We start from the raw sequence: 24,437 nt of genomic DNA on the forward strand, positions 1-24,437 counted from the left end.
TGACGAATGCCGACCACTCAGATAGTTCGCGGACTACTTCTTTTGTCAAGGCGGGAAGGTCAACTGTTGAATATCATCTAGTGACGTGGAGTGGCTGACTGAATCAAAAACCTTCGACAAGTCCAACCCTACTACGACAGTCTTCTCGTAGTTAAACCCGCGGTTGATCTGGGTGTTTATGGCGGTGAGTGGTGTACTGTGGTCTTTGTGCAAGCTATGCTGATGTGTAGCTGTGGTCAGATGTTTCGTGTAGAGTGTAAGTAGAAAGACCTTAAGCGGCTTCACTAATGGCGAAAAGACAGTTATCCGTCGATAGGACTCCCTTTGGTTGGCGGGTTTTACAGGTTTCAGCAGTGGGACCACTCTACCTGCTTTTTACTTGTCAGGAATCATGAGAGTGATCGTAACAAGTTGAAGATTTTTATGAGGTATTCTACTCCCAATGCACCCATGTTTTTCAGCATCAGCATGTTAAGTCCGTCGGGACTAATAGGTTTTGAAGTTTTTGCTAGTTTCATGGCTATCTGAACCTCAACGCTGGAGAAAGCAAGCGGCGCATATTTGTTTGGTTTTGGTAGTTCGTGTAGCCGGCTAAATAAGCTCGCGCATCTCTTCGAGTCCGACGAAAGTACAATCACCAAAGGTGATTGCCACCTTGTCGAAATGCTTCGTCGGGTTCGAGAGGGACCTGAATTCGCAGGTAATTGCGTGGGGTAGAAGCCGTGGGATCTGAACAGGTCTTAAGGTGGCACCACCCGATACACTGGTTGCATCTCACCCATTTAGAGTTCGGCTGGAGCGAATTCATGTCGTTGTTTTTCTATCTCATTCGCTCGGTATTATTGCAAGTCGGTTCGTGAAGTTTCTCGGTGTTTTAAAATATTTTGCTAAACATTTTTAACTATTTAAATTTTTTTTTTTTGAACGGTTAAACAAATTAAGTTCCGTTTTTGAAATATTTACAGTAAATAAAATTTCTTCGATTTGTACTAAAGTGAGGATTTTGGAAAATTCTGCACCTGGGCTGTAATCTATTTAATTACCATCGTTTCCTAATTTTCACGAATTATTAAAATTTAAAAACAAATATCTTCAATAATAATATATTGTATTACACATAACAGATTTGTATTCCTTTGAAATATTAGTCCGATACAATTTGTTCCTTGTCCATTCCTTTTACAGCAGTATCCCACTACAAGTCCGATCACACCTTTAGGTTTTAAGTGATCCGTCACTGAACGTACGCACAACCAACACATTTTCCTACATTGACATTTCATTTGATTTTATTGTTGTACGCTTGTTGTTTTCCACACAATTCGTGGTATAAAATTCGTAAAAGTATTTTGCTGCGTTTAATACAATACTTAGCCAATTCAACGCTATATTTCACAAAAAATTATATTTACATAAAGCATGAGTATAAACGCAGGACGCGTTGGTGGTGATATGCTCTATGGCACCACACTCTCTGCCGAATCGATGAAAGTGATAGCTGAAAGCATTGGCGTTGGCTCATTACCGGATGACGCTGCTAAGGAACTGGCGGAGGATGTAAGCTTTAAAATTAAGCGAATTGTGCAGGATGCCGCTAAATTTATGCATCATTCTAAACGGGAACGTTTGATGTTGAGCGACATTGATCAATCGCTCAAGGTGCGCAACATTGAACCACAATACGGATTTACGGCAAACGACTTCATACCATTCCGTTTTGCATCGGGTGGTGGACGTGAACTACATTTCATAGAAGAAAAGGAAATGGATTTGAATGAAATTGTGCAAAGTGCTGCGCCAAAAGTTCCGTTAGATATAACATTACGATCTCATTGGTTAGTGGTGGATGGGATCCAACCTACAATACCAGAGAATCCGCCTCCACTGTCTAAGGACTCACAAGCTCTGGAATCGGTAAACCCTGTGGTTAAGTTGGAGCAAGGTGTGACGAAAGATGCAGCAGGCAAGCCAGCCACGGGTAAAATACATAAGCTGCGAAATGTGGAGACGGTGCATGTAAAACAATTAGCAACACACGAGTTGTCAGTGGAACAACAACTCTACTACAAAGAGATAACCGAAGCGTGTGTTGGTTCAGACGAACCCCGTCGAGGAGAAGCACTTCAATCGTTAGCGTCAGATCCTGGTCTGCATGAGATGCTGCCGCGTATGTGCACTTTCATTGCTGAAGGTGTGAAGGTAAATGTAGTGCAAAATAACTTGGCGCTTCTCATCTATCTCATGCGTATGGTGCGTGCGCTGCTGGATAATCCGTCATTGTATTTAGAAAAATATGTAAGTTGTGTATCCGCTGTGCTTTGAATTTGATCACTAATTAATATCTTACACATTTCAGTTACATGAGCTGATACCATCTGTGACCACTTGCATTGTATCTAAGCAGCTGTGCATGCGTCCAGAATTAGACAATCACTGGGCGCTGCGTGATTTCGCTTCTCGCCTAATGTCGATGATATGCAAGAATTTTAATACGTCTACTAATAATCTACAAACTCGTGTAACGCGGTGAGAAACAAACAAACTAAAAAATAGACGAAAAGTCCCATAATTTCCATATTTTCTTATACACAGCATCTTCAGCAAAGCATTGCAAAATGACAAGACACATTTATCTTCACTGTACGGCGCTATTGCTGGACTAACGGAAATGGGTGCCGAAGTTGTCAAGGTATTCATTATACCACGACTGAAATTCATATCGGAACGCATTGAACCGCTGCTTTTGGGCAATCAAATGCAAAGTAACACTGATAAGACAGCAGCGGGGCACATACGTGCAATGCTGCAAAAGTGTTGCCCGCCAGTGCTTAGACAGATACGTCGTACGCCAGATATTACCGATGAGTATAGGTTTGCTAGATTTGATTTAACTAATTTACAATGCAATGCTAAACACTGTTATAATTCGTAGACATGATTACGGTTTCATGGGTCCGGCGCTTTGTCAGGCAGTCATTAAGGCACGCAATGCACCGCCATCGACCACCACACCTACACCAAGTAGCATTTCAAATGCGCCTATTACATCGGCGGCCGCCACAGCTTCGACGGTGGGTCGACCACAAGTGACGCAAATCAAGTAATTGAATCAACCAAAAATACTACAATGGAATATGCGTATAAATATTTATTAATTTGTATTTATTTATTTATATTTAGTAGTCCTGTTGTAACAGCTATGCCACAGTTGCGTGCCATACAGCACCCAATTCAACCAACGCAAAAGTTTGTCATTGTTTCACAGACGACCGCACAACAGGCACAACAACAGCAGCACCCACAGCAACAACAAGTGCCCATTATACACCAACGACCGACGACACCGCAGTCGATTTTGTTGACCACACAGCTAAATGGAAGTGGCAGTAGTGGTGGTAGTGTGACCAATTCTCTTTTGAACCGGAGTGATAGAGTAAGTGTTGATTTTTGCAAAATAATCGTGATACACACCTGCACTTTTATTAAATCTCCTATATTCATTTCTGTATGCAGGCATCGGTAGATTCGAATTCAATTATTATTGAGACCGAGGAAATACGTGCGCCACCGGAGTTGGATGATCTATCACATTTGGAATAAGACAAAATATTCTAAGAAAAATATGTTCAGTTAGTAAGTAGTATTTTAAGTTTTAAGTATATCGAAGATAGAATAAACATTCTCTTAATAATGTGAGCGAACCAATTAATTTTCTTTGTAAAGTAGTTTGTTTTTACATCTTAAATATGTTGATGAAGTAACGCATACAAAATTGGGCTTATCAGATGTTTAGATCAGGCTCGAAAGTGAAAAAAATAATATGTGAAAAAAATTTTGCAAGAAAAATTGATTTATTAAAAAAAAAAATAAATAAAACAAGTGAACTTTCTATTATAACATCTTATATTTATTTGATCAGGCAAGTGGAAAAAAAAATATGCTAAATTTTGCAAAAAGAACTATATTAAAAAATAAAAAATAAAAAAACTAAGTAAAAATATGAAATAAAAAAATTAAATAAATAAAAATTAAAAAAAAAAAAAATTAAAAATTAAAAAAATCAATCAAAAAAAAAAACGGAAAAAAATTTAAATAAAAAAAATTTAATAAAAAAAATAAAATAAATTAATTAAATAAAAAAAAACCAACTAAATAAAAAAGATTTAATGAAAAAAAAAAAAGTAATAATAATAAAAACAAATAAAGTAAATAAATAACAAAATACATAAAAAATAAAACAAAAAAATTTATTAAAAAACAAAAAAATAAACAAAAAAAAAAAATAAATAAATAAAACAAGTGAACTTTCTATTATAACATCTTGTATTTATTTGATCAGGCAAGTGGAAAAAAAAATATGTAGACTAAATTTTGAAAAAGAACTATAGTAAAAAATAAAAAATAAAAAAACTAAGTAAAAAAATGAAATAAAAAAATTAAATAAATAAAAATTAAAAAACAAAAAATAAAAAAAATCAATAAATAAATAAATAAAAAACTTGAAATTAAGGGAACTTTCTATTTTAACATTTTGTATTTATTTGAATTATTATTATGGCAGCTGTCGTAGCCGAATGGGTTGGTGCGTAACTACCATTCGGAATTCAGATAGAACGTTGGTTCGAATCTCAGTGAAACACCAAAATTAGGAAAAAGTTGTTTTTTAATAACGGTCGCCCCTCGGCAGGCAATGGAATGTATTTCTGCTAAGAAAAAGCTCCTCCTAGGAGTCGGCATGAAATTGTAGGACCCTCCATTTGTAGAATAACATCAAGATGCACACCACAAATAGGAGGCGGAAAAAATAATATGTAGACTAAATTTTGAAGGAAAATAAACAAATAAATAAAAAACAATTGGGTTTATCAGATGTTTAGATCAAGCTCGAAAGTGGAAAAAATAATCTGTAAACCAAATTTTGAGGGGGGGAAAAATATATATGTATATTTATATGTATTTATTTGAATTTATGTTAGAAAACATTAGTTAAGTTCGGTCTTATGCACAAAACGCATTTATAGTCGTTTCTTAATCGCAAAATATATACTATATGCACAAATCGCCAGAACACTTTCAATATAAATTATTTAATATAATTTTATATTTTGACAACATTTATTTTATTATATTTTATTTTGATTTATTATTTGTTTTCATTTTGTTTTATTCAATTTAATTTGATTTTATTTCTATTTCACTTTTTTTACTCTTCAATTCATTTTAGTTGACTTCGATTTTTTATTTCTAATATTTTTTATGCAAATTATATTCGCGTATTCATGAAGTCCAATTAACTGTTAATCCGATCATCTGTTTGTTAATTTTACCTATTCAGTAATTTTTTGTTGCTTTATTAACTCGCGCCGTCTATTGATTTTTCACCGCGCTCGCGATGTGGCTCTCAGGAGTTGTCATTGAATGTATGGTGGGGCGTGGTGAAATTTTGTTTTACATCTGCTGTTTATTTCCAAGCCAACCAACCGACCCACCAACCCACCAACCCTAGCCCTAAAATCGAACACCCAACACTTGATTGTTATCAAACCTTCATACCCGCACAGATTTAGCGCACTCCGCCAAATACACAAATACGCACACACGTACTTATACACATTTATATACATACTTATACTCATATGCGGCAAGCTCTAGAGCAAATGTGCTCGTTCGCATTGTAGTCGCACAAGAAAAACCCTAGTGTGTAGATACAAAATTTTTTAAAACTGCACAAAGGATACGCGTTTCAACACAGAAATATTAGAATTTTCACCGTGAAATACTGAATAAATATTTAAATTAATATAAAATTTAATAAATAAATTTATTGAAAATTCAATTGTAATGCGCGCACATTTTGCTGGTGATGTTGCCATAGCTGAGCACCCAACAGATGCTGGCGACGATAGCATTGATAAAATTGAGGCCGAGGCAGAAGCGCTGGATACACGTATCGATGAATTTAAGCAGGACTCCAAGAATATGGAGGTCGTATCGGAGTTCATTGATGATGTGCTGCAAAAGGCTGAGGCAGAGGCTGTTAAGCAGCAGGGTGGTCAAAATGACAAAGTCTCGCAACAGGTAAAGGATTTAGGACACGCCAACTCCGCAGAAAGAAATGAGTTATACAAAATTTTGCAATTGGTGCAGTGCTTATGTATATACATATACATACATATGTATATGTGTACGTGTATAATTGGGTGTGTTGCTAATTTTAAAATTTCTCGTTTTTGTATATCCTCTTATTGCAGCCTAAGGAGAAAACGCGTCAGAGTGAGTGCTTTTTCCAAATATATTTTTTGTTGTTTTTTGTTGAGCTTAAAAATGATTGTAGTATATTTATTACATACATATTGATGCATACAGAAAACATACTTATAGAATTATGGAAACTTGAAAGTGTCTGGGTCGTAGTCACGCACACATTTCGTTGTGTAGAAAACACGTTCGCATGAGTCCTTGTAGCTTTTTTCTGTAAAAAAGTTAGGTTTTTCCTTAAGTCCATATGAACATACATATGCATGTATACATCTGTGGACTCTTGACCAAAAATTTTATATTGGCACAGATTTGCCTATTTGCTAAACACATATTTGCAGTACCTGAACTATTACTAGAGTCAGCTTAGGAATAAATTTCAATAAAATTTTAGCAAAAACATTGAAATTGTATGTGGAAAATCATGAATTATTGAATTAAAAACAAGGCCTGCTGAAGTGGGGTAAGTTATTTGGTCAAAAGTCCATGGGTGTATTTTATATCCGTAGTCAACTTCACATTTTCTTTTGTTTAGTTTTTGTATTAGCGACTTTTTTGTTGCTAAATTTTTCATTTTTACTTACGCACATCCTTGCAAGCGTTCAATGCTGCCTTGGCGGTATCTTGTATCTCGGGCGGCAATATTATTGGAATCTGAGCCAACGCTTTTTGCACGCTGAAATCACCCTTTTTCGTAACCTATAAATAGAATGAATAACACACTGAAGTAGATAGCCAAAATTTTGCACGTACAGACACAACAACTAAATGGAGTTAATAAATTTTCACGTTGGGAGGAAACAATATTCTAACTGAATACACACACATATGCACATTTATATATAAATATATTCATGTGTATGTAGTCACATATTTTTTACTACCCAACATAAATAAAAAAATGGAAAAAAGCAAGAAAAAAAAAAAATTATAAAATAAAGCAAAATAAATTAAAGAAAATTTATATCAAAAAATGAAAACTCAAAAACAACAAAATAAAAAAATTGTAATACAATAATATGATATAAAAAAAAGATTGTTAATATTAAATTATAATACTATAATATTAAATAAAAAATAAATAAAAAAATAATAAATAAATAATAATAAATAAATAATAATAAAAAAACAAAATAGAAAAAAATTAAATAAAACAAAATAAAAAAAAGTAATATGAAATAAAATAAAACAAAATTAAATTAAGATAAATTAAATAAAAACAAAGTAAACATGAAAAATAGAAAATAAGTTCGAAAATCAAAAATATAAAAAATAAATTGAAATAAAAAAAACGTCAACACAAAATATGTAATGAAATAAAATAAATTAAATTAACACCAAATAAAAAAAGGCCAAAATAGAAAAAACAGTAAAAATTAAATAAAATGGGGGAAAACAATAAAAAATTATTCTGAACTAAAATAAAATAAATTAAATTAAAAATAGAAAAAAATTAAAAAAAATTATTCTGAACTAAAATGAAATAAAAAAAAATTAAAAATAGAAAAAAATTAAAAAAAAATGTTCTGATCTTAATAAAAATAAAATAAATTAAAAATAGAAAAAAAAAATTCTGAACTATATTAAAATAAAATAAAATAAATTAAAAATAGAAAAAAAATTAAAAAAAAATTATTCTGAACTAAAATAAAAAAAAAAAAAAATAAAAATAAAAAAAAATATAAAAAAATATTCTGAACTAATATAAAATAAAATAAATTAAAAATAGAAAAAAATTAAAAAAGTATATATAAAACTAAATAAATAAAAAGAAAAAAGGAAACAAAAATATATATTGCAATAAAATAAAATATTTAATAAATGACTATGAATAAGTTCGTGCGGGTTTTTTCGAAATTTGAAACTTTATTGACGTAAAATGGTTACAAATTTAATATTCAAAATATTGTCCATCGCTTACTACTACTTTTTCCCATCTTTCTGGCAATTCACGGATTCCCTTTGTGAAAAATTCGGTCGGTTTTGCCGCAATCCACGAATCGATCCATTTTTTGACTTCATCGTAATTACGGAAGTGCTGGTCAGCCAGGCCATGTTGCATCGATCGGAAGAGATAGTAATCGGATGGCGCAAGGTCTGGACTATACGGCGGGTGGGGTAGGACATCCCATTTGAGCGTTTCTAAGTATGTTTTGACCACTTGTGCAACATGTGGCCGAGCATTGTCATGTTGCAAAATAACTTTGTCGTGTCTATCGGCGTATTGCGGCCGTTTTTCTCGCAGTGCTCGGCTCAAACGCATCAATTGTCGTCGGTAGACATCCCCCGTAATCGTTTCATTCGGTTTCAGTAGCTCATAATACACAACACCCAGCTGGTCCCACCAGATACACAGCATAACCTTCAGGCCATGAATATTCTGCGCCGACGTCGATGTTGAAGCATGGCCAGGGTATCCATACGTTGCCCGACGTTTTGGATTGTCGTAATGGACCCACTTTTCATCGCCAGTCACAATTCGATGCAAAAAACCCTTTCTTTTGTGCCGTTGAAGCAGTTGTTCGCATGCCATAAAACGGCGTTCAACGTCTCTTGGCTTCAATTCATACGGCACCCAATGGCCTACCTTTCGGATCATTCCCATGGCTTTTAAACGTTTGGAAATGGTTGATTGATCAACTCCCAAAGTTTTTGCAACCTCTTCTTGCGTTTGAGCCGGATCTTGATCGAGCAATTCCTCCAATTCGGTATCCATGAACTTTGGCGGCGCACCCTCGCGTTCTTCGTCTTCCAAGCCAAAATCACCACTTTTAAAGCGTGCAAACCACTTCTGGCACGTTCGCTCAGATAGAGCATGCTCACCATAAACTTCCACCAAGATACGATGACTTTCGGCTGCTTTTTTCTTCATATTAAAATAATGAAGAAGAATTCCCCGCAAAAACACATTATTTGGCACGAAATTCGACATTTTCAAGTGTGGTAAAAATATTGTTGTTTACGCTTCAAATAAAAAACTTATACTGACGTTTGTGCCTTACGACAGTAGCTCTCCAATGAATGTTTGGAAATGTGGATCGATGGAATAATAATCAAGTTACGCCATCTGTTGTAAAATCGCACGAACTTATTCATAGTCCTATATTTCATATTATTTTACTAATAAAATTATATAATTAATTATAAAATAAATCCCACAAAACTAAAGAAAAAAGGAATAAATTAAAACAAAAAAGTATGAAATTAAATAAAATATCAAAAAAAATATATATATTTATATAAAAAGATAAAATAATACAAATTGAAATAAAGGACAATAATAAAATTTGGTTTTAATATAAAATACCGTACAAATATATATTAGGCCTCTTCTATTCGCCACTTCTCTGCTCGCCAGCGCTTGGCGAATTGAAGAGTTTGTAAAATGCAAAAATATATTCGCTCAGAAACCCCACTGATGGAATAATAGTAAAAATACATTTACTGACAAATGCAGCAGCATTCACAACGTAAATGCCTATGAACGAAAGCATACAAAGTATTGCATATCTTAAATGCTATATTTTTTTGCTATTTTAGTTTTTGTAGACTTTTCGTTCTTTTTATGCAGGTTTTGTCTGAGAAAACCTCTACTAAAATTGTTTGAAGAATACTTTTATACAACATTTCAACCTCCTAGTAACCTCATAAATGCATAGTTTCTAAAATTCCTAAAAAGAATGGTAAAAATATCATAATTTGAGCAAGTTAATGTGTGAAAATGTTATACATATACAATTATTCTTCGTGAAATTCTACTACATAAGTACAAGCATCATATTTCGCTCAGATAAGTATTTTCAACTTTTTTGCACTTCTTCGAAAAGCACTCAATTCCCAATTCTCAAGCACAAAATTCTACTCGGACTTGCAAAAAGCTTTGGGATTTTACTATATGATCCTAGTGCTTTCATCCTAAATTGATTGCATTTCGCCCTCATGACTTTTTACTTAGTAACCCATAATAAATAATTTAGTTTAAGTCGAACATCACTTACCGTTCCTGCTAGTTGTGCGACGCATTTGGTGTAACACTGTTTTTTGTTTACAAAAAAAATATTATTAATGGAAACTTTACAAAGACTTTCAAGATGAGTTGCATTTCATTCTACCTTCAACTCTGCATTATTTTCAACAAAGTCACCACCTCTTAAACGATCCAGTAGTTCAACTGGAATTTTGAACTTCGGTGCGCAACCATTGCGCATCATTTCCAATGATGTTTCGAACTGTTGCATTGTCACCTTAAATATGGAAAAAAATGTTGTGTTTGCAATATCTGTGAAAGTATTGTAGTAACTTTAATATCTCGAGGTGTATGCAAAAAATAATATAAATTAATACAATAATAAATAAAATAATATAAAGGGTCAAGAATATGAATTAAGATAGATAAAATTTTGCTTAAATTGAATACGTGCGGTACGGCCCATTTTCTTTCGGTACTTGTCTCACTCACTCAGTGGAATGCTCGAATAATTGCGGTATCAAATGAAGTCACACAATCTATGGAACTGTAAATCTAGTTAGGTTGCAGTTATGATTGATTCATAGCACATAAGATGCCACATACACCGACCTTACATTTATTAAAGCAATCGAAATCCTAAAGTACCGATTTACGCCATTCGTATGATGATATTGCAAACTGCCCAATTTCCAAATAATCTGCTGTATCTAAACTTTTTGAATGTGTTGTCAAAGACAAGTTATATTTTAGCGTTAAACGTCTAATCAGTCCTAGACAGCATGGTTTTGTAGTTGCAAGATCTACGTTATCTAACTTATCCATTTTATCTAAAGATTGCCATGCAGAACGGTTTTCAACCGGACGGGATATACACGGATTTCTCTAAAGCCTTTGATAAAATCTTCCATACGATTTTAGTAACTGAATTGGAATGTCTCGGTTTTCATTCAACTTTCCTTGATTGGATTCGGTCCTATTTAATAAAGAGATGCAGTCCTCTAGTTCTCGATGGAGTTTCTTCGAAACAGTTCATTGCCACCTCTGGTGCACCTCAGGGTAGTAGATATTTTAGGACCTTTGTTATATGTTTTCTTTATTAATGATATTTCTTCGTGTTTTTACTTTGCTCAGTTTCTTCTCTATGCTGATGATCTAAAAGTGTATGCTGAAATAAGAAATTCTAGTGATTCAGCCGTCCTACGGTCTGAGTGGAATAATTTATTTTCTTGATGCCTTATGAATCGTCTATTTCTTGATATTGAAAAATGTCATAAAATCACATTTTCTAAGCTTCATTTTCTTTGATTCAAAGCTAAATTTTATCACGCACTTAAATTATGCCGTTTCCATTTCACTTGCTATGCTTTTGTTAGACGTCACTCATCGCACTTCACTGACTCATATACTCTTAAGATATTATACTCTGCGTCTGTTCGGTCCAAATTAGATTACGCTGCTTTTATTTGGAGATCTTATCATGTAGACCATATAAATCGAGTGGAGAGGGTTCAAACAATTTTTGTGCGTTTCGCACTACATTCACTCAATTTCTCAGACCCGAAACCATCATACGAATCCCGCTGTCGTTTGATTAGTCTCTTTCCATTAAGTGACAGAGGTACTTTTCAGGCAGTATCATTTATCTTTGATCTCATTGATGGAAAAATTGACTGCCCGGTCCTTCTAGAAAGAATACAGTTTAATGTTCCTTGCAGTCATTTTCGACGTTGCAAGATTTTTCGCGTTGGCTTTAGTAGGACATTATACAGTGCCAATGCGCCACTCGTTAGGTCGTTGTCTGACGTCGTTGTCTTATTATCTCTCAACCTTTTTGGATTTGGACCTTTCTAGACCCAAACAAGTATTTGAAATGCAATTAAAAAAAGTACTTTCTATGTAAGACATCAAAATAATTCCTGTATATATTTGTTATTTTAGTTTCATAATTATTATATATACATATGTATATATACATATATATATAATTGGCGCGTACACCCTTTTTGGGTGTTTGGCCGAGCTCCTCCTCGTATTTAAGGTGTGCGCCTTGATGTTGTTCCACAAATGGAGGGACCTACACTTTCAAGCCGACTCCGAACGGCAGATATTTTTATGAGGAGCTTTTTCATGGCAGAAATACACTCGAAGGTTTGCCATTGCCTGCCGAGGGGCGACCGCTATTAGAAAAATGTTTTTCTTAATTTTGGTGTTTTCACCGAGATTCGAACCGACGTTCTCTCTGTGAATTCTGAATGGTAGTCGCGCACCAACCCATTCGGCTATGGCGGCCGCCGTAACTTTGTAATTTCTATATATATATTTTTAAAATTTTAATGGCTTCTTATGTTGGTAATCTAGTTTTATTACACTTTTAGTATTAAATATTGTAAATTTGCATTTTAGTTCTGAATTTATATCTTAAATGTCTGTTTTGAATTTTGTTAGACATTAATGAATAAATAAATATACAAATTGAAGCCAAATTTATGAGTGCTTCCTTGAATAGCAGACTGCATACCAAGCCTTATTTTGAAAAGTCGCGAGATTTCTTCTGATAACTAAGGATCGGAGACACTCGAGGTTAGTTTTGAGGCTAACAAAGCTTCAGTTTTCGAATTTTGTGGTTCCTTTCCTTTCCGGAAACTGCATTGAGCATTCACGAGTTGAGACTTGACCTTTTAGTAATTTTTGCAGTAGCTGTATTGGGGTTGTGGTGGAATGATATCAGCAGCTTCTCCTTAATTATCCTGCCTTTGCGATTTAGTTAAGTCAAGGCATCTTGACTTTTAATTCTTTGCTACATCTGAGGTTAAAGCAGGTTTAGATATTACCCACCTGATGAGTTTTGTCAGTTGTACGAAGGAAGTAAATAGTAAAAGAAAGCTAAAATAAAAGTAATAGTAGAATAACAGAAGGAAGTAATAGTTAGAGCAGATAAGAGGCGGCAAACACGACTGTGAATACCCAGTGTTCGGTTTTTTTCACAAACTTCCAATCCTCATCCATCCATCATTTTCCAGTTGCCTCTCGCTTTCTCCCTTGCAAAAGTATCACAAAGAACGTTGTTTGATTTTTATCTAAGTAGGCTCTCTCATGGTACCATATAACTTAACCTAATCATGCCTTATCATCTCGAACTGCTTATATACAAGGTGAGGTTCAAAATAAACAAGACTGGCGTCATAAAAATATTTTTGATGGCGCTATCTTTTTAATGAGTTAGTGCGTTGGAAGTTACATTCGTAACTGAATTCCAGTGAAAGCTTGGTGACATTCGGTTCGGTGAAAGCGAAGTTATTGCGTCTAAAGTCTCAGTATGTTTGTTTCATCGGTACAAAACTAAGTTTCGAATAAAGAGCTAATATCAAATTTTATTTTAAAATCGGTAAAACGTTTACCGAATCATTTGAATTGATGAAAAAATTGTATGGCGATGATTGTCTATCTCGTGCCAGAGCTCTTGAGTGGTTTACACGTTTCAGAGATTTTTGTGAGGACATAAATGACAATGAACGTACGGGCCGCCCAAAATCAGAAATCACCGAAAACTTCATCGAAATTGTTCGTAAATTTATCAAAATATCAAAAATAAACCGAAATCATCGTTCAAATTCATGGACACGGAGTTGAATATCTCCAAAACTTCGATTTATCGCATTTAACAGATCATTTGGGCTTACGAAAGGTCTGTGCACTTTTCATTCCGCACAACTGAACTGAGGACTAAAAATTGCTCAAAGCTCAACATTCGAATGGCTTCATTGCAACTGGTGATGAAATGTGGTGTTTCTAACATGAACCTGAAACTAAGCGTCAGAGTGCGGAATGGAAGGCGCCAGACGAGCCACCACACAAAAAATCGCGTTTGGAGAAATCAAAAATCAAGTCGATGCTCATTTGTTTTTTCGACTCCAAGGGAATCGTCCACAAGGAGTTTGGACCAAACCGTCAATACAATTTTCTATCTTGGCGTTTTGAAGCGTTTGTTGCATCACATTCGTCGAATACGCCCTGAATACCGCGCAGAAGGAAGCTGGCGCTTATTGCATGATAATGCACCATCTCATCGATCCACTATTGAGACTGATTTTTTGACTAGAAATCGCAATTTAACCATCAATCGCTCACCGTCCTCGCCTGATATGGCTCCTTGTGGCTCCCTTCTACCTATAAGGAAAATGGTCCGTAGAGGTCATCCAAAAGGCTTGTACTGACATCCTGAAACACTCTTTCGAAAAGCTTTTAGATCGCGCAAAACAGTGTTTCGAGGCCAGATATTTGAATAAATAAACTCGAAGCTATCAGAATAGCGCTCCTGTTGTTTCTATTTTAGCTCAGTCTTGTTTATTTTGGACTTCGCTTTTACAGATATATTTTATATTTAGATGATTTTTCGAAATTGAGATTCCCATACCAAGTTTTGTGTGGTAACTTTTCTCATTATATTTAGATGATTTTTCGAAATTGAGATTCCCATACCAAGTTTTGTGTGGTAACTTTTCTCAAAGTGGCAAGGTAGCTAGGCGGGAATTTTTCAGGAAAAAATTTAAACTCAAGTTATGGATTTCTGATTTTTGCCTCAAAGTTCATAATTTGTTACGAATTTCTGAAGTAGTTCGAATATAAAAATATGGTAATTTTATAATTTTTTTTACTTCTATGGCTAATGTATTTTTTCTTGTTGCAGCATCGCACTTGTAATATTCATAGCAGAAATTAGTAAAAAATATTAACGATTTGATTGACTTTTAATTTCGTTTGCGCACTTGGATTTTCAGGAACTACTTGTGTATGTGTGTTATAGATAAGGTCCTATCCACAGGATTGAGGAATAATTATTTTCAAAACTATTTGCTTCCTTTCATCAAGTCTTGCACTTCTATTTGAAGTTATAATTTTACTATTGAAACGTTCTTGTAATCTCACTCACCGCACTAACACCTGTAAGACACGTACATGCTAATAATGGTAAAAAATATTTTATTAAATTTAATTTAAAAAACATTTCCGTATTTTCTTCAACTATGAAATATTTTATGTCAACGTATCAAAAATTAAATGCGCATCTATTTGATATTTAATAATTGGCAACACGATTCGTAATGATTTGATTCGTAAAAATTAATGATTTGCTGCCACGAAATTTACTTACTTTTATAATCTTATTGCGAAGCGGTACACTGAGTAAACAAAAAATTTATAAAATATTAAGAAAATGCAATAAATGAATTGTAGTGTAATGGGGTAGGGGATACATCGGGTATATTGCATGCGATAGGAAGAGGAAAACAAAATTTAGAAAGATTTTAGATTTGTATTGAAGTGAGTCTTATTAGCACATTTTTTTTCTCTAAGTATGAAGAAATGTTTGTTATATCCCATGTTTGTTTCGAGAAAAACGAGATTAAACTTTGAAGTGCATTTCCCTCGAGGCAAATAAGACACACAACTGTTCGCTTCGCTTCGAGTGATCAAAAACAACTAACCTTTAGTTTCATAAGCCTTTGCATGTCGACCTTACACAAACTCTCATATTGTTTTATATATGTCCCTGAACATACTTTAGAATAACAAAAGAACCGACAGGCTGAAAGCCTCCGAAAGTAATGGCCAGCTGCCTCAAACAAAGGACAGCTACTATGTGCGCATCAAACTCTCGTCGGGCAGTTACATTTTCTACCATAACTTTGTATCTATGGGGAATTTTTACAATGGACTTCCACAGAAATACGCCTCAAACTACGTAACCTCTTAAGAGAATTGAAAAAAATATTTACCTAGACAACCTGCTCTGATTTTAGCTAAGGCTGAACAATTGCAAAGGAAGTGCTCAAGTGTTTCTTCCTTATCTCTACAACTTCTACAATATTCATGGGAGAAAAGTCCTAGTCTCAAGGAATGCCTGCCAAATAGCCAATGATCGGTTATACTAGCCGCAACCTTCGAGATATCCTCTCGAGAGGCTAAGCAGCTCCTTTGCCTTTTTCCTGTTTATTTGCGGCCATAGTAACCTAGCTGTTACGCGTGTGTCTTCATCTCTCCATGCCATATTGGCCTCTTGGATAATGGTGCTTTAAATTATTAATTTGCTCGTGGCCAGAGATATTATCCCAATAGTACTTCTATCACTGAGCAGTTGAAGAGTAGTACCTTTCTTGGCTAGTTTAACGGCTTTACAATTTCCTTCAATATCTCTGTGGACCGGAACAGAAATAAGGCTGACCTTGAAGACGACAGGGACTGCTTCACATTATATCTTATCGTGCGCTTTCATACATGAAATCTTGTATGTTTTTAAGCGTAGGCTTGCAAAAAATGTTGGTGCAATTTTCATAGCGTTATGATAATTTTTACGATTCCAGTTCCATCATGCTGGGGCATGACGAGCAAAAATATGCGACACATAAAAACAGTTCTAAAATCCAAAATACACAACAAAGCTGACTGGAAATCACTCAGAAATCAATGCATACTCGTACTATTGTGTTGTTCGGAAAGTAATTTCGTTTGTTTGTGGTGAAAATGAAAGACCATCTTAAACCCAGGCCTTTCAGGTGGTCGTAAACAGTTGAAATCGATAAATTTAACCTCTCACCGATCTCACGTGTTGTTATTCGCCGGTTTGCATAAACGAATGCCTTTATCGCGTCTTTATCAGCTTCAACTGACCTTTCAGCTCGTGGTGCATCTTCGACATCAAAATTGACGGATCGAAATTTTGCAAACCAGTTCTGGCACTGCTGTATTGTCAACACATCTTCTCCATACACATCAGTTAATTTCTTTCTGGCTTGAACAGCATTTTTACCTTTTCTATAGTAAAAAATGACGAAAATGCTGCTTATTGCTTTCCATATTCAAAAGGGCACCGACCACAAACAATTCTGTAAAATCAATTGAACTTATTCTCACACAAGCCTTGCTATATCAGCTGTCAAAACATATAATGACAATGCGACTTAAGTGTGAAGTTAGCTGTGAAAAATACAATTAAATCCTTTGTCGGAAAAAAAGAAATTACTTTTCGAACAACCCAATACTTTCGCGCAGTTTAGTAAAAAAAAATCTGCTGGGCACCTGTGACAATTTTCGTCAAAACCGCTTGATACTCAATATGCGCACTGAAATAATCATATGTATATATATGACTTATACCTTTCTATTTCTACCCGTTTGTTTATATACCAATTGTGATTAACGGTCTTTTTAAATATACATTTTTTTGAGTGTAAACTCAGGCTTAATGTTCAAGTAGAGCTTCCGTGTCACATTAGCGGTTATTAAATTTCGGTAAACAGTTATTGCCTTAGGTGGCAAATAGTTGTTGGAAATATTAAACGGCTTGAAAGCTTGTAATTAAGAATGGACGTAATCAAAATACTAAAATCATCAAATCAAGTAAAGCTCATTAGACATCAATAAAATAACAAGGTGCGCAAAGCGAATGAGACGGGGCGTATGAGTAATTTTTTGACAGATAACTAAACCGACAATTAAATTGCACTGTACATTAGTTTTTATTTTTAGCTTACGTACGATTGTTTTGACGGTATGCCGCTACATATAAGTTTATTTTCATACGTGTTACATATATGTTTACATACATACATATGATCGTATGCAGTGACAAATGAAATTGCTGTTTGTGCCTGTCCCATGCGCATGTCTTATTTCGAATGCCAATGCAATATATTTTTACAATTTTTTTCTACCGTTTTTTACTATGCACTACCATCATCCCAAATTTTGCACAATCAACACTATCAAATGCAATAAAACCAAAATAATGCTTAAAACTCCAACACAAAATTTTGTTTAAAAAAACAAAAAAAAAATACATCCACACGATACTCGACCTAAAAAGGTTTTACTATACCAGATTTCAAGAATGGCAAAATGGTGAATCGTGCACGTGGCTTGGTGGTGCGCATTTTCGACGCCATCTGCAATTGCGCCAACACAGCTGCCGGTCCGGCGCAACGCATTAAATTACGCGCCAAACGTGCAGCTTCGAACGCCGCAGCGTCAGCCACGGAAAATGGCACCGAGGGTAAGGAACAGAATGCCAATGGCAAAGAGAAAAAGAGTGACAAGAAGCAGAAGGATGCTAAGACGGCTAAAGAAGAGGTTAACGGAGAGGAGGCAACCGCCGGCACCGAGGCACTAGCTGAGGACGGGAAAACGGAAGCGCAACCAGATGAGTCAGATAAGAAGCAAGAAAGGGAAGCAGAAAAGCAACAGTAATTACGTAAATAAGAGGGAAACGCGTGTGAGTAATAAGTAAACATTGCCAATCATTTAATTTATATTGCTTTAAGGGAGTGAGTGAGAGGCAGTCTAAGGCATTTAGGCAAGTGGGCGGAAAAGGCGAGATCAATTGGTGGGAGAACGTAAACATTGAGTTGCATGCATTAGACTGGAAAGCGTTTTTATTCTTTATATAATATTTTAACATTAGTATTACCAGTATTATGCTTAAGCTAAGATCGAATTGGTCAATTTTGATGCATTTACATAGGAATACGCTTATACGCAATATACTTATGCTAGTATATACAAAAATACGTATACATATATACATATGTGGGTAAGCATTTCGGCAATAAATTGCTATAATTTCCATTTAAGCGTTTCCTACCAACGAATGCGACTTTTCTTCCCACTTACCCACCGCCGATGATTTACTTATCTATAATCCATAATAATAATGAAATATTGAATTGCCGTATTTAATAAGAAAAAGTTAAGTTAAGGAAAGTACATATATACATACATACACATCCTATGCAACCACTCAAAGGTTTTCCAAGCTCACGTGCAGCTCAAGTGTTGCACAACTACATACATATATACAAAAAATATAGAATTTCTAAATCACAATCGATGTCACTCAACCCACAAATAAATTAACTATACCAATGTCCACTTTTTAAATACTTATACACATACATATATACAATTTGTATCTTTCAAAAAAATCCACCGCTCAAAATAGACCTTAGATACATAAGAGTAATAGAAGGAGTAGTACTTGCATTGAAAAAAGACGGCGTAGTCGAGTGAAACAAAAAAACCTGAATTTTCAAATGATAGAAAAAGTAAAAAAGCTTTTGTAAAAAGCAGTAACGCTGGCAAATACTTACCCGACTGGATTTCTACTATGGAAAAGTTGTACATAAGAGCATCTGCTTCACGTAGGTGGCGGAAACTGTACCCCTCCTACTCGTAATGGAGGGGCATTCGTATACAAATTTTAAGACTTACACTAGAAACTTTAAGAGATGCTCGGCCACACTATTAGGGTGTATCCACACTATTATATTGTATTCTGCTTCTTGTTTGGCGCCATACGAGATTTTGGCTCAATGCCATGTAACACTTCCGTAAAATTTTTTAACTTTCGATGATGGAACAAAATTGTGGGTGCGTCCATTTGCATGGAAAAACTAATACGATGGCAGGGGCAGCGTTTATAAGTGTTCGTTAAGTGTCCTTAGAAACGTTCGTTTGTAAAATAGTTAGGTCACATCAAGGCACATCTACAAGGTTGTAACAATGGCGTGTATTGTGTTGTCTGTTGTTGCTTGAAACCTCTAGACCAATGATTGGCAGCCATAGCTCATTGTGCGCTCTCTGAGTATGCTGCTCTATGTAAAAGCGAAGTAAAAGGTAAACAAAGTTTCACAATTTAGAGAACTGTTTAAATTATAAAAATGCAAGAATCGTAGAAACAAGATGGCACCCATCAGGGAGTGCACTCTCTAAGTATGCTGCTCTATACAAAAGCAAAGTAAAAGGTAAACGAAGTTTCATAATTTAGAGAACAGTTTAAATTAGAAACAAAATTGGACCCTTCAGAGAGTGCGTAACATCACATCGGTGCAGTTGCATGAGATGGATGTGAAAATGCGAACAAGAATGCAAGAAGAAGAATAAGAAATGACACAAACAACACACGAATGCATTGCACAAGTGCAACGTCACGCGCACAGCGATTCTGTTTAACTCGCTGAGAGCAAAGTAAAAGGCAAACGGAAAAAGTTTAACAATTTAGAGAACTGTTTACATTATAAAAATGCAAGAATAATAGAAACAAAATTGTGCCCATCAGAGAGTGCGTGACATCACATCGGTGCAGTTGCATGAGTGGGCAGTGAAAATGCGAACAAGAACGCAAGAAAATAATAAGAAATTGCACAAACAACACAGGAGTAAATTGCACAAATGCGACGGCACGCACACAGCGATTCTGTTTAACTCGCTGAGAGCAAAGTATTATTATTCTCTCCATTGTGAAAAATGTTTAATAAGCTGCTCAACTGAACCCACTACCTTGTTTATGTGCCTTGGCGAACATACAGGTTTTTTGAGATTGACTACTGGCTACAGCACTATAAAGCGGTTGGACTGTGGACGTCATTAGGAGTCATTTCATAAGTTTGTGTAGTTTTTACACGCTTGGGATTCAAACTCAGCGAATAACTCCAGTATGAGGAGCTTTTCCATTAGTTAGGTAATTACTATGTGAGTTAAGCGACTTCGTTCGTTCGTAAAACGTTTTCGGCAGAGGAAATGTTCTAGTCGGTTGTTGTGATGACCGTTTCATTTGAAATTAACCACCTACTTCTAATGATTGTTGACATATCAATGTCATATTAGTATTATATATACATATTGAGGATAAAAATATGTGTACAAGCACTTGCTTCGCTAGAAAAAATCCATTTCATTTACTCTGTACTAATAGTTAGAGAATAAATATGACCGAATTCTAACTGAGACCCGAAACATATGCCCATATCGAATTCTACTAACGTACACCAACAAATATCCACCTAACTGATTTTTATCAAAAACTATCAACATTTACATATTATACACGTACATATGTAGATGTACGCATATATGTAAGTATATCCGAAGGTTTATTAACCTACACATATTTAATGAGGGAATTTGACGAGCACACAATCAATGTATTTTCTAACTAATCAACTACTTATACACATTTACATACATATGCCCATATAAGCCTATAATATATTAGCTAAGTAACAATTACTAAGAATTAGATAAAATTAGAAGATAAATCAATGTAAGTGTTATATATACAACATATATGCAATATAACACTGGATCTCATTATCTATGTTTGTATGTGTGTGCAATTATAATAAACTAGCACAGCCTCGGGCATTTTATATTAACCTATAAATAATTTTGCCCCACGCACTTATAAAATATGTATGTATGTGAGCATTTGTACCCGTATAAGGAAAATACAATAATAAAATACAAATATATCTAAAAATATTTGTGAAGCCTAAATGTGTACTGATTTTATGAACCAAATTTACTTAAATGTCCTTAGAGTTTTGCTCATTGAAAATCATTTAAACAAAAAACACTCTACTTACACTTTCATTGTAAAACCATTACATTCATACTTACATCAATGCCAAAACCAGTAAGCAAACAAAATTTTTATATGGAACAAAAAAACTTCACATTTTACAAGAAAGTAATTTGTTTGAAGGTAAAATTGTATTTGAAGAATAAACACCGAACACTTTTGTATGGCACAATTTTGTGGTAGACTCTTTGAAGACGTAAGTATTTGTATAACTGTAAACATAATTTTTGAAATGACTTATATATTTAAAGCTGTGTACTTATAAACTTATACAAATTACTGTATCGTATGAATCTGAAGTTGATTACGACAAATCGTTTGATAAGAAGCATTACCTAACAGACTGTACTGTGATCCTTTCCTATTCTTTTATATTTGGTTTTATACAAAACAAAAACAAATATATGAATATATATATTGTTAATAAATATATATATTATTCCGGTGTGTCCTTAGAATTGTTAAGTTTGCAAAATAAAGTTTTTGTTGCATGATCCCTTTAAAGGAATGCCTGAAATCGGTATTTGAGGATACTAATGAAACAAAAAAAAAAACGGATGCAAAAAATAGTTGGATTCTGAATAAAATTTTGCTAATTTGCAGTGCTGATTTTTAGTTATTAGTTTGTAGAAAATTATTATGAAATTTGTTTTAATCGGCTCGTCTTATTTTCATCAAATTTCCATGCCCGGTTTAGTTCCGCTCGATATCGATTTGCTTAAATTAACGTCGCAAAAATCGTGCATATAGATGATAGAAGAAAAAAACGACGACGTTTCAACATATTTTTAGGCGCTCGCGTTACTTTTTAAAATATTTTTGACGTATGAAATTTAAGGATATCGGCATCTCATTCGATGACCGTCGCGGAAGTTTTGCGAGCTGTCACTACGCGTTTCCTATTTAAGAAGCTAATAATTAACCCTTTAACTGTTTAACTGTTGTTTCGAAAATTTTTTTCTGCCTGCCTAATTATTTTCCAGCGGAGAGGAATATACGCGAAATGAACAGCGTAAAATGTTCCTGCCTGTAAAAATAGGCAGGTATGACTAGAAATCAAATGCTGCGTGTTGATTTTTTAGAAAATATATACAATATTTTTCTTCGTTGTTAACAAACAAAATGTATTTCATTGATAAAAAATATATCACATAAAGATAAAATTAAAGAATTATAGGAATTAAAACAGAAGCAATAAAAGACCAAAAGAATTTCGAGAAATCTACTTACAGTCGTCCATATTGAACTTGAATTATTTTTCTTTTCTTTTTCTGATTCATTGTACTCTCCATCTTCATCACTACTCTCTTCAAACTCTACCCTGTCGTCTTCAATGTGATCACTGATTTCTGCATCTTCCTCACTACTTCCTGCACCTTCATCACTGCTATCTCATCACTCCACTCATCAGAAGACGACAAAATTATCATTCTTTTGCGTTTTTCTCTGTTTAAACACATATCTCCATCACTATCATAATAATTCATCTGGTAGGGATAATTAAAATTATATATTTCACAATTTAATTCCTCAAATAAAGTCCTGTCAATAAAATCCACATGACTCTTATAAATTTTCTTCTCTCAACTATGACATTGCACAATCAACTGAAAAGTGTTTACGAAATGTTTTTTTATTTAAAAAAAAAAGGGTTTCGTAACGGAACTTCCCCAGAATTTGTTATTTCAGCTTAATACAAGCTATCGTGTATTAAAATAAATAAAGTTGCCGACTAACGAATATTCTAAAATGTATATGCCCCCTTTTTCAGGAGAAAAAATTACAGTTGATTCGTTGAATACGATGATACGTTGTATAACACGATACGATTTTTTTTATCTTCACGACGAGTTTACTCGATATTGTGCGAAAAATTTTCGTTTCGCTCTGACGAGTATACTCGACATAAACAGTTAAAGGGTTAAAACAAGAGCAGATTAGAGGCTCGGCAGAGATGTTTCTCATAAAAAGCGAGGTAAATTTACTGTTATTTTTATTCATACAGTTGAATCAAAGCAAGTTATTCTATGTGAAGTGTTATTGCTATTGAGCGCCTAAACCAGTGAATGACACAATTATGGGCAATCGGTCCAAAGGATAGAAATGGTAGTTATAGTAAGCTCGCAGCATTTTTAGTTTGGATATGTGAGTACTAAGAACAATTTTAAAGATCTCCCTATACTGATGAGACTTTCCATAAATGTATGCTTTTTATTTGTTTATCTTTGAAAATGATTTTAATTAAAATTTTTCGTGTGCGTCAAATATGAAAATAAAGTTTATTCTTCTACAAAGCGCTAAAAAATCTAAATTTTATGTAGAAAGTTTACCATTTTGAAGAACTCTTAGAAAAATTTCGAGTATGCTGAGTTATAGTCCATTGCATTTCAGCATAATAAAGTGCAAGTTTTAAGTGGCTCTAAAATCGCGTTGATTTTTGAAAATTTTTTTCTGTGCATTTTCTCTAGCAAAAAAAAAATTTAAATATTTTCGACTTCAAATTTGAAGTTTGAAATGTTTTTTTTTGAATTCTGAAACTTCAATGAAAATTTGTTGAATTTTTTTAATTTTTTCTGTTCATTTCGTTCAGCAAGTTTGAAGTGGCTTGAAAATCGTTCTGATTTTTGAGAATATTTTCCATTTTTTTCTATGCATTTTCTTCAGCAAAATAAAATTCAAAAATCAATGCAATTTTTGAGCCACTTCAAATGTGAAGCTTGAAATTTTTTTTATATTAAATTATGAATTTTCTCTGAAAATTTGTTGAACTATTTTCAAATTCTTACAAAGTTTGAA

At 34.1% G+C, this 24,437-nt stretch overlaps 3 protein-coding genes across 4 annotated transcripts; 2 read left to right on the top strand and 1 right to left on the bottom strand.

Annotated features, from left to right (window-relative positions):
- The first annotated feature begins 1,279 nt into the window (after nt 1-1,279).
- LOC128862506 (transcription initiation factor TFIID subunit 6) lies at nt 1,280-3,705 on the top strand. 2 transcript variants are annotated; one of them, XM_054101165.1, is made up of 6 exons: nt 1,280-2,295; nt 2,357-2,526; nt 2,593-2,871; nt 2,933-3,100; nt 3,181-3,433; nt 3,514-3,705. In XM_054101165.1, the coding sequence occupies exons 1-6, from the start codon at nt 1,420-1,422 to the stop codon at nt 3,598-3,600; spliced, it is 1,833 nt and encodes a 610-aa protein (XP_053957140.1). In that variant the 5' UTR covers nt 1,280-1,419; the 3' UTR covers nt 3,601-3,705. The 2 variants fall into 2 exon arrangements, with proteins under 2 accessions (XP_053957140.1, XP_053957141.1); XM_054101166.1 differs by having other exon boundaries at nt 3,184-3,433.
- A 667-nt stretch (nt 3,706-4,372) lies between these two features.
- On the top strand, nt 4,373-24,169 carry LOC128861119 (uncharacterized). The gene is made up of 3 exons (XM_054099030.1): nt 4,373-6,078; nt 6,252-6,273; nt 18,108-24,169. Exons 1-3 carry the CDS (start codon nt 5,842-5,844, stop codon nt 18,470-18,472), a joined length of 624 nt encoding a protein of 207 aa, XP_053955005.1. The 5' UTR covers nt 4,373-5,841; the 3' UTR covers nt 18,473-24,169.
- Nucleotides 6,311-15,311, bottom strand: LOC128861120 (general odorant-binding protein lush). The gene is made up of 5 exons (XM_054099031.1): nt 15,159-15,311; nt 10,371-10,502; nt 10,257-10,292; nt 6,843-6,957; nt 6,311-6,472 (listed from the first exon to the last, which is right to left on the bottom strand). The coding sequence occupies exons 1-5, from the start codon at nt 15,231-15,233 to the stop codon at nt 6,384-6,386; spliced, it is 447 nt and encodes a 148-aa protein (XP_053955006.1). The 5' UTR covers nt 15,234-15,311; the 3' UTR covers nt 6,311-6,383.
- Nucleotides 24,170-24,437: the final 268 nt, after the last annotated feature.

The sequence above is a fragment of the Anastrepha ludens genome, chromosome 4 (genome assembly GCF_028408465.1).
Source record: "Anastrepha ludens isolate Willacy chromosome 4, idAnaLude1.1, whole genome shotgun sequence".
Classification (NCBI taxonomy): domain Eukaryota; kingdom Metazoa; phylum Arthropoda; class Insecta; order Diptera; family Tephritidae; genus Anastrepha; species Anastrepha ludens.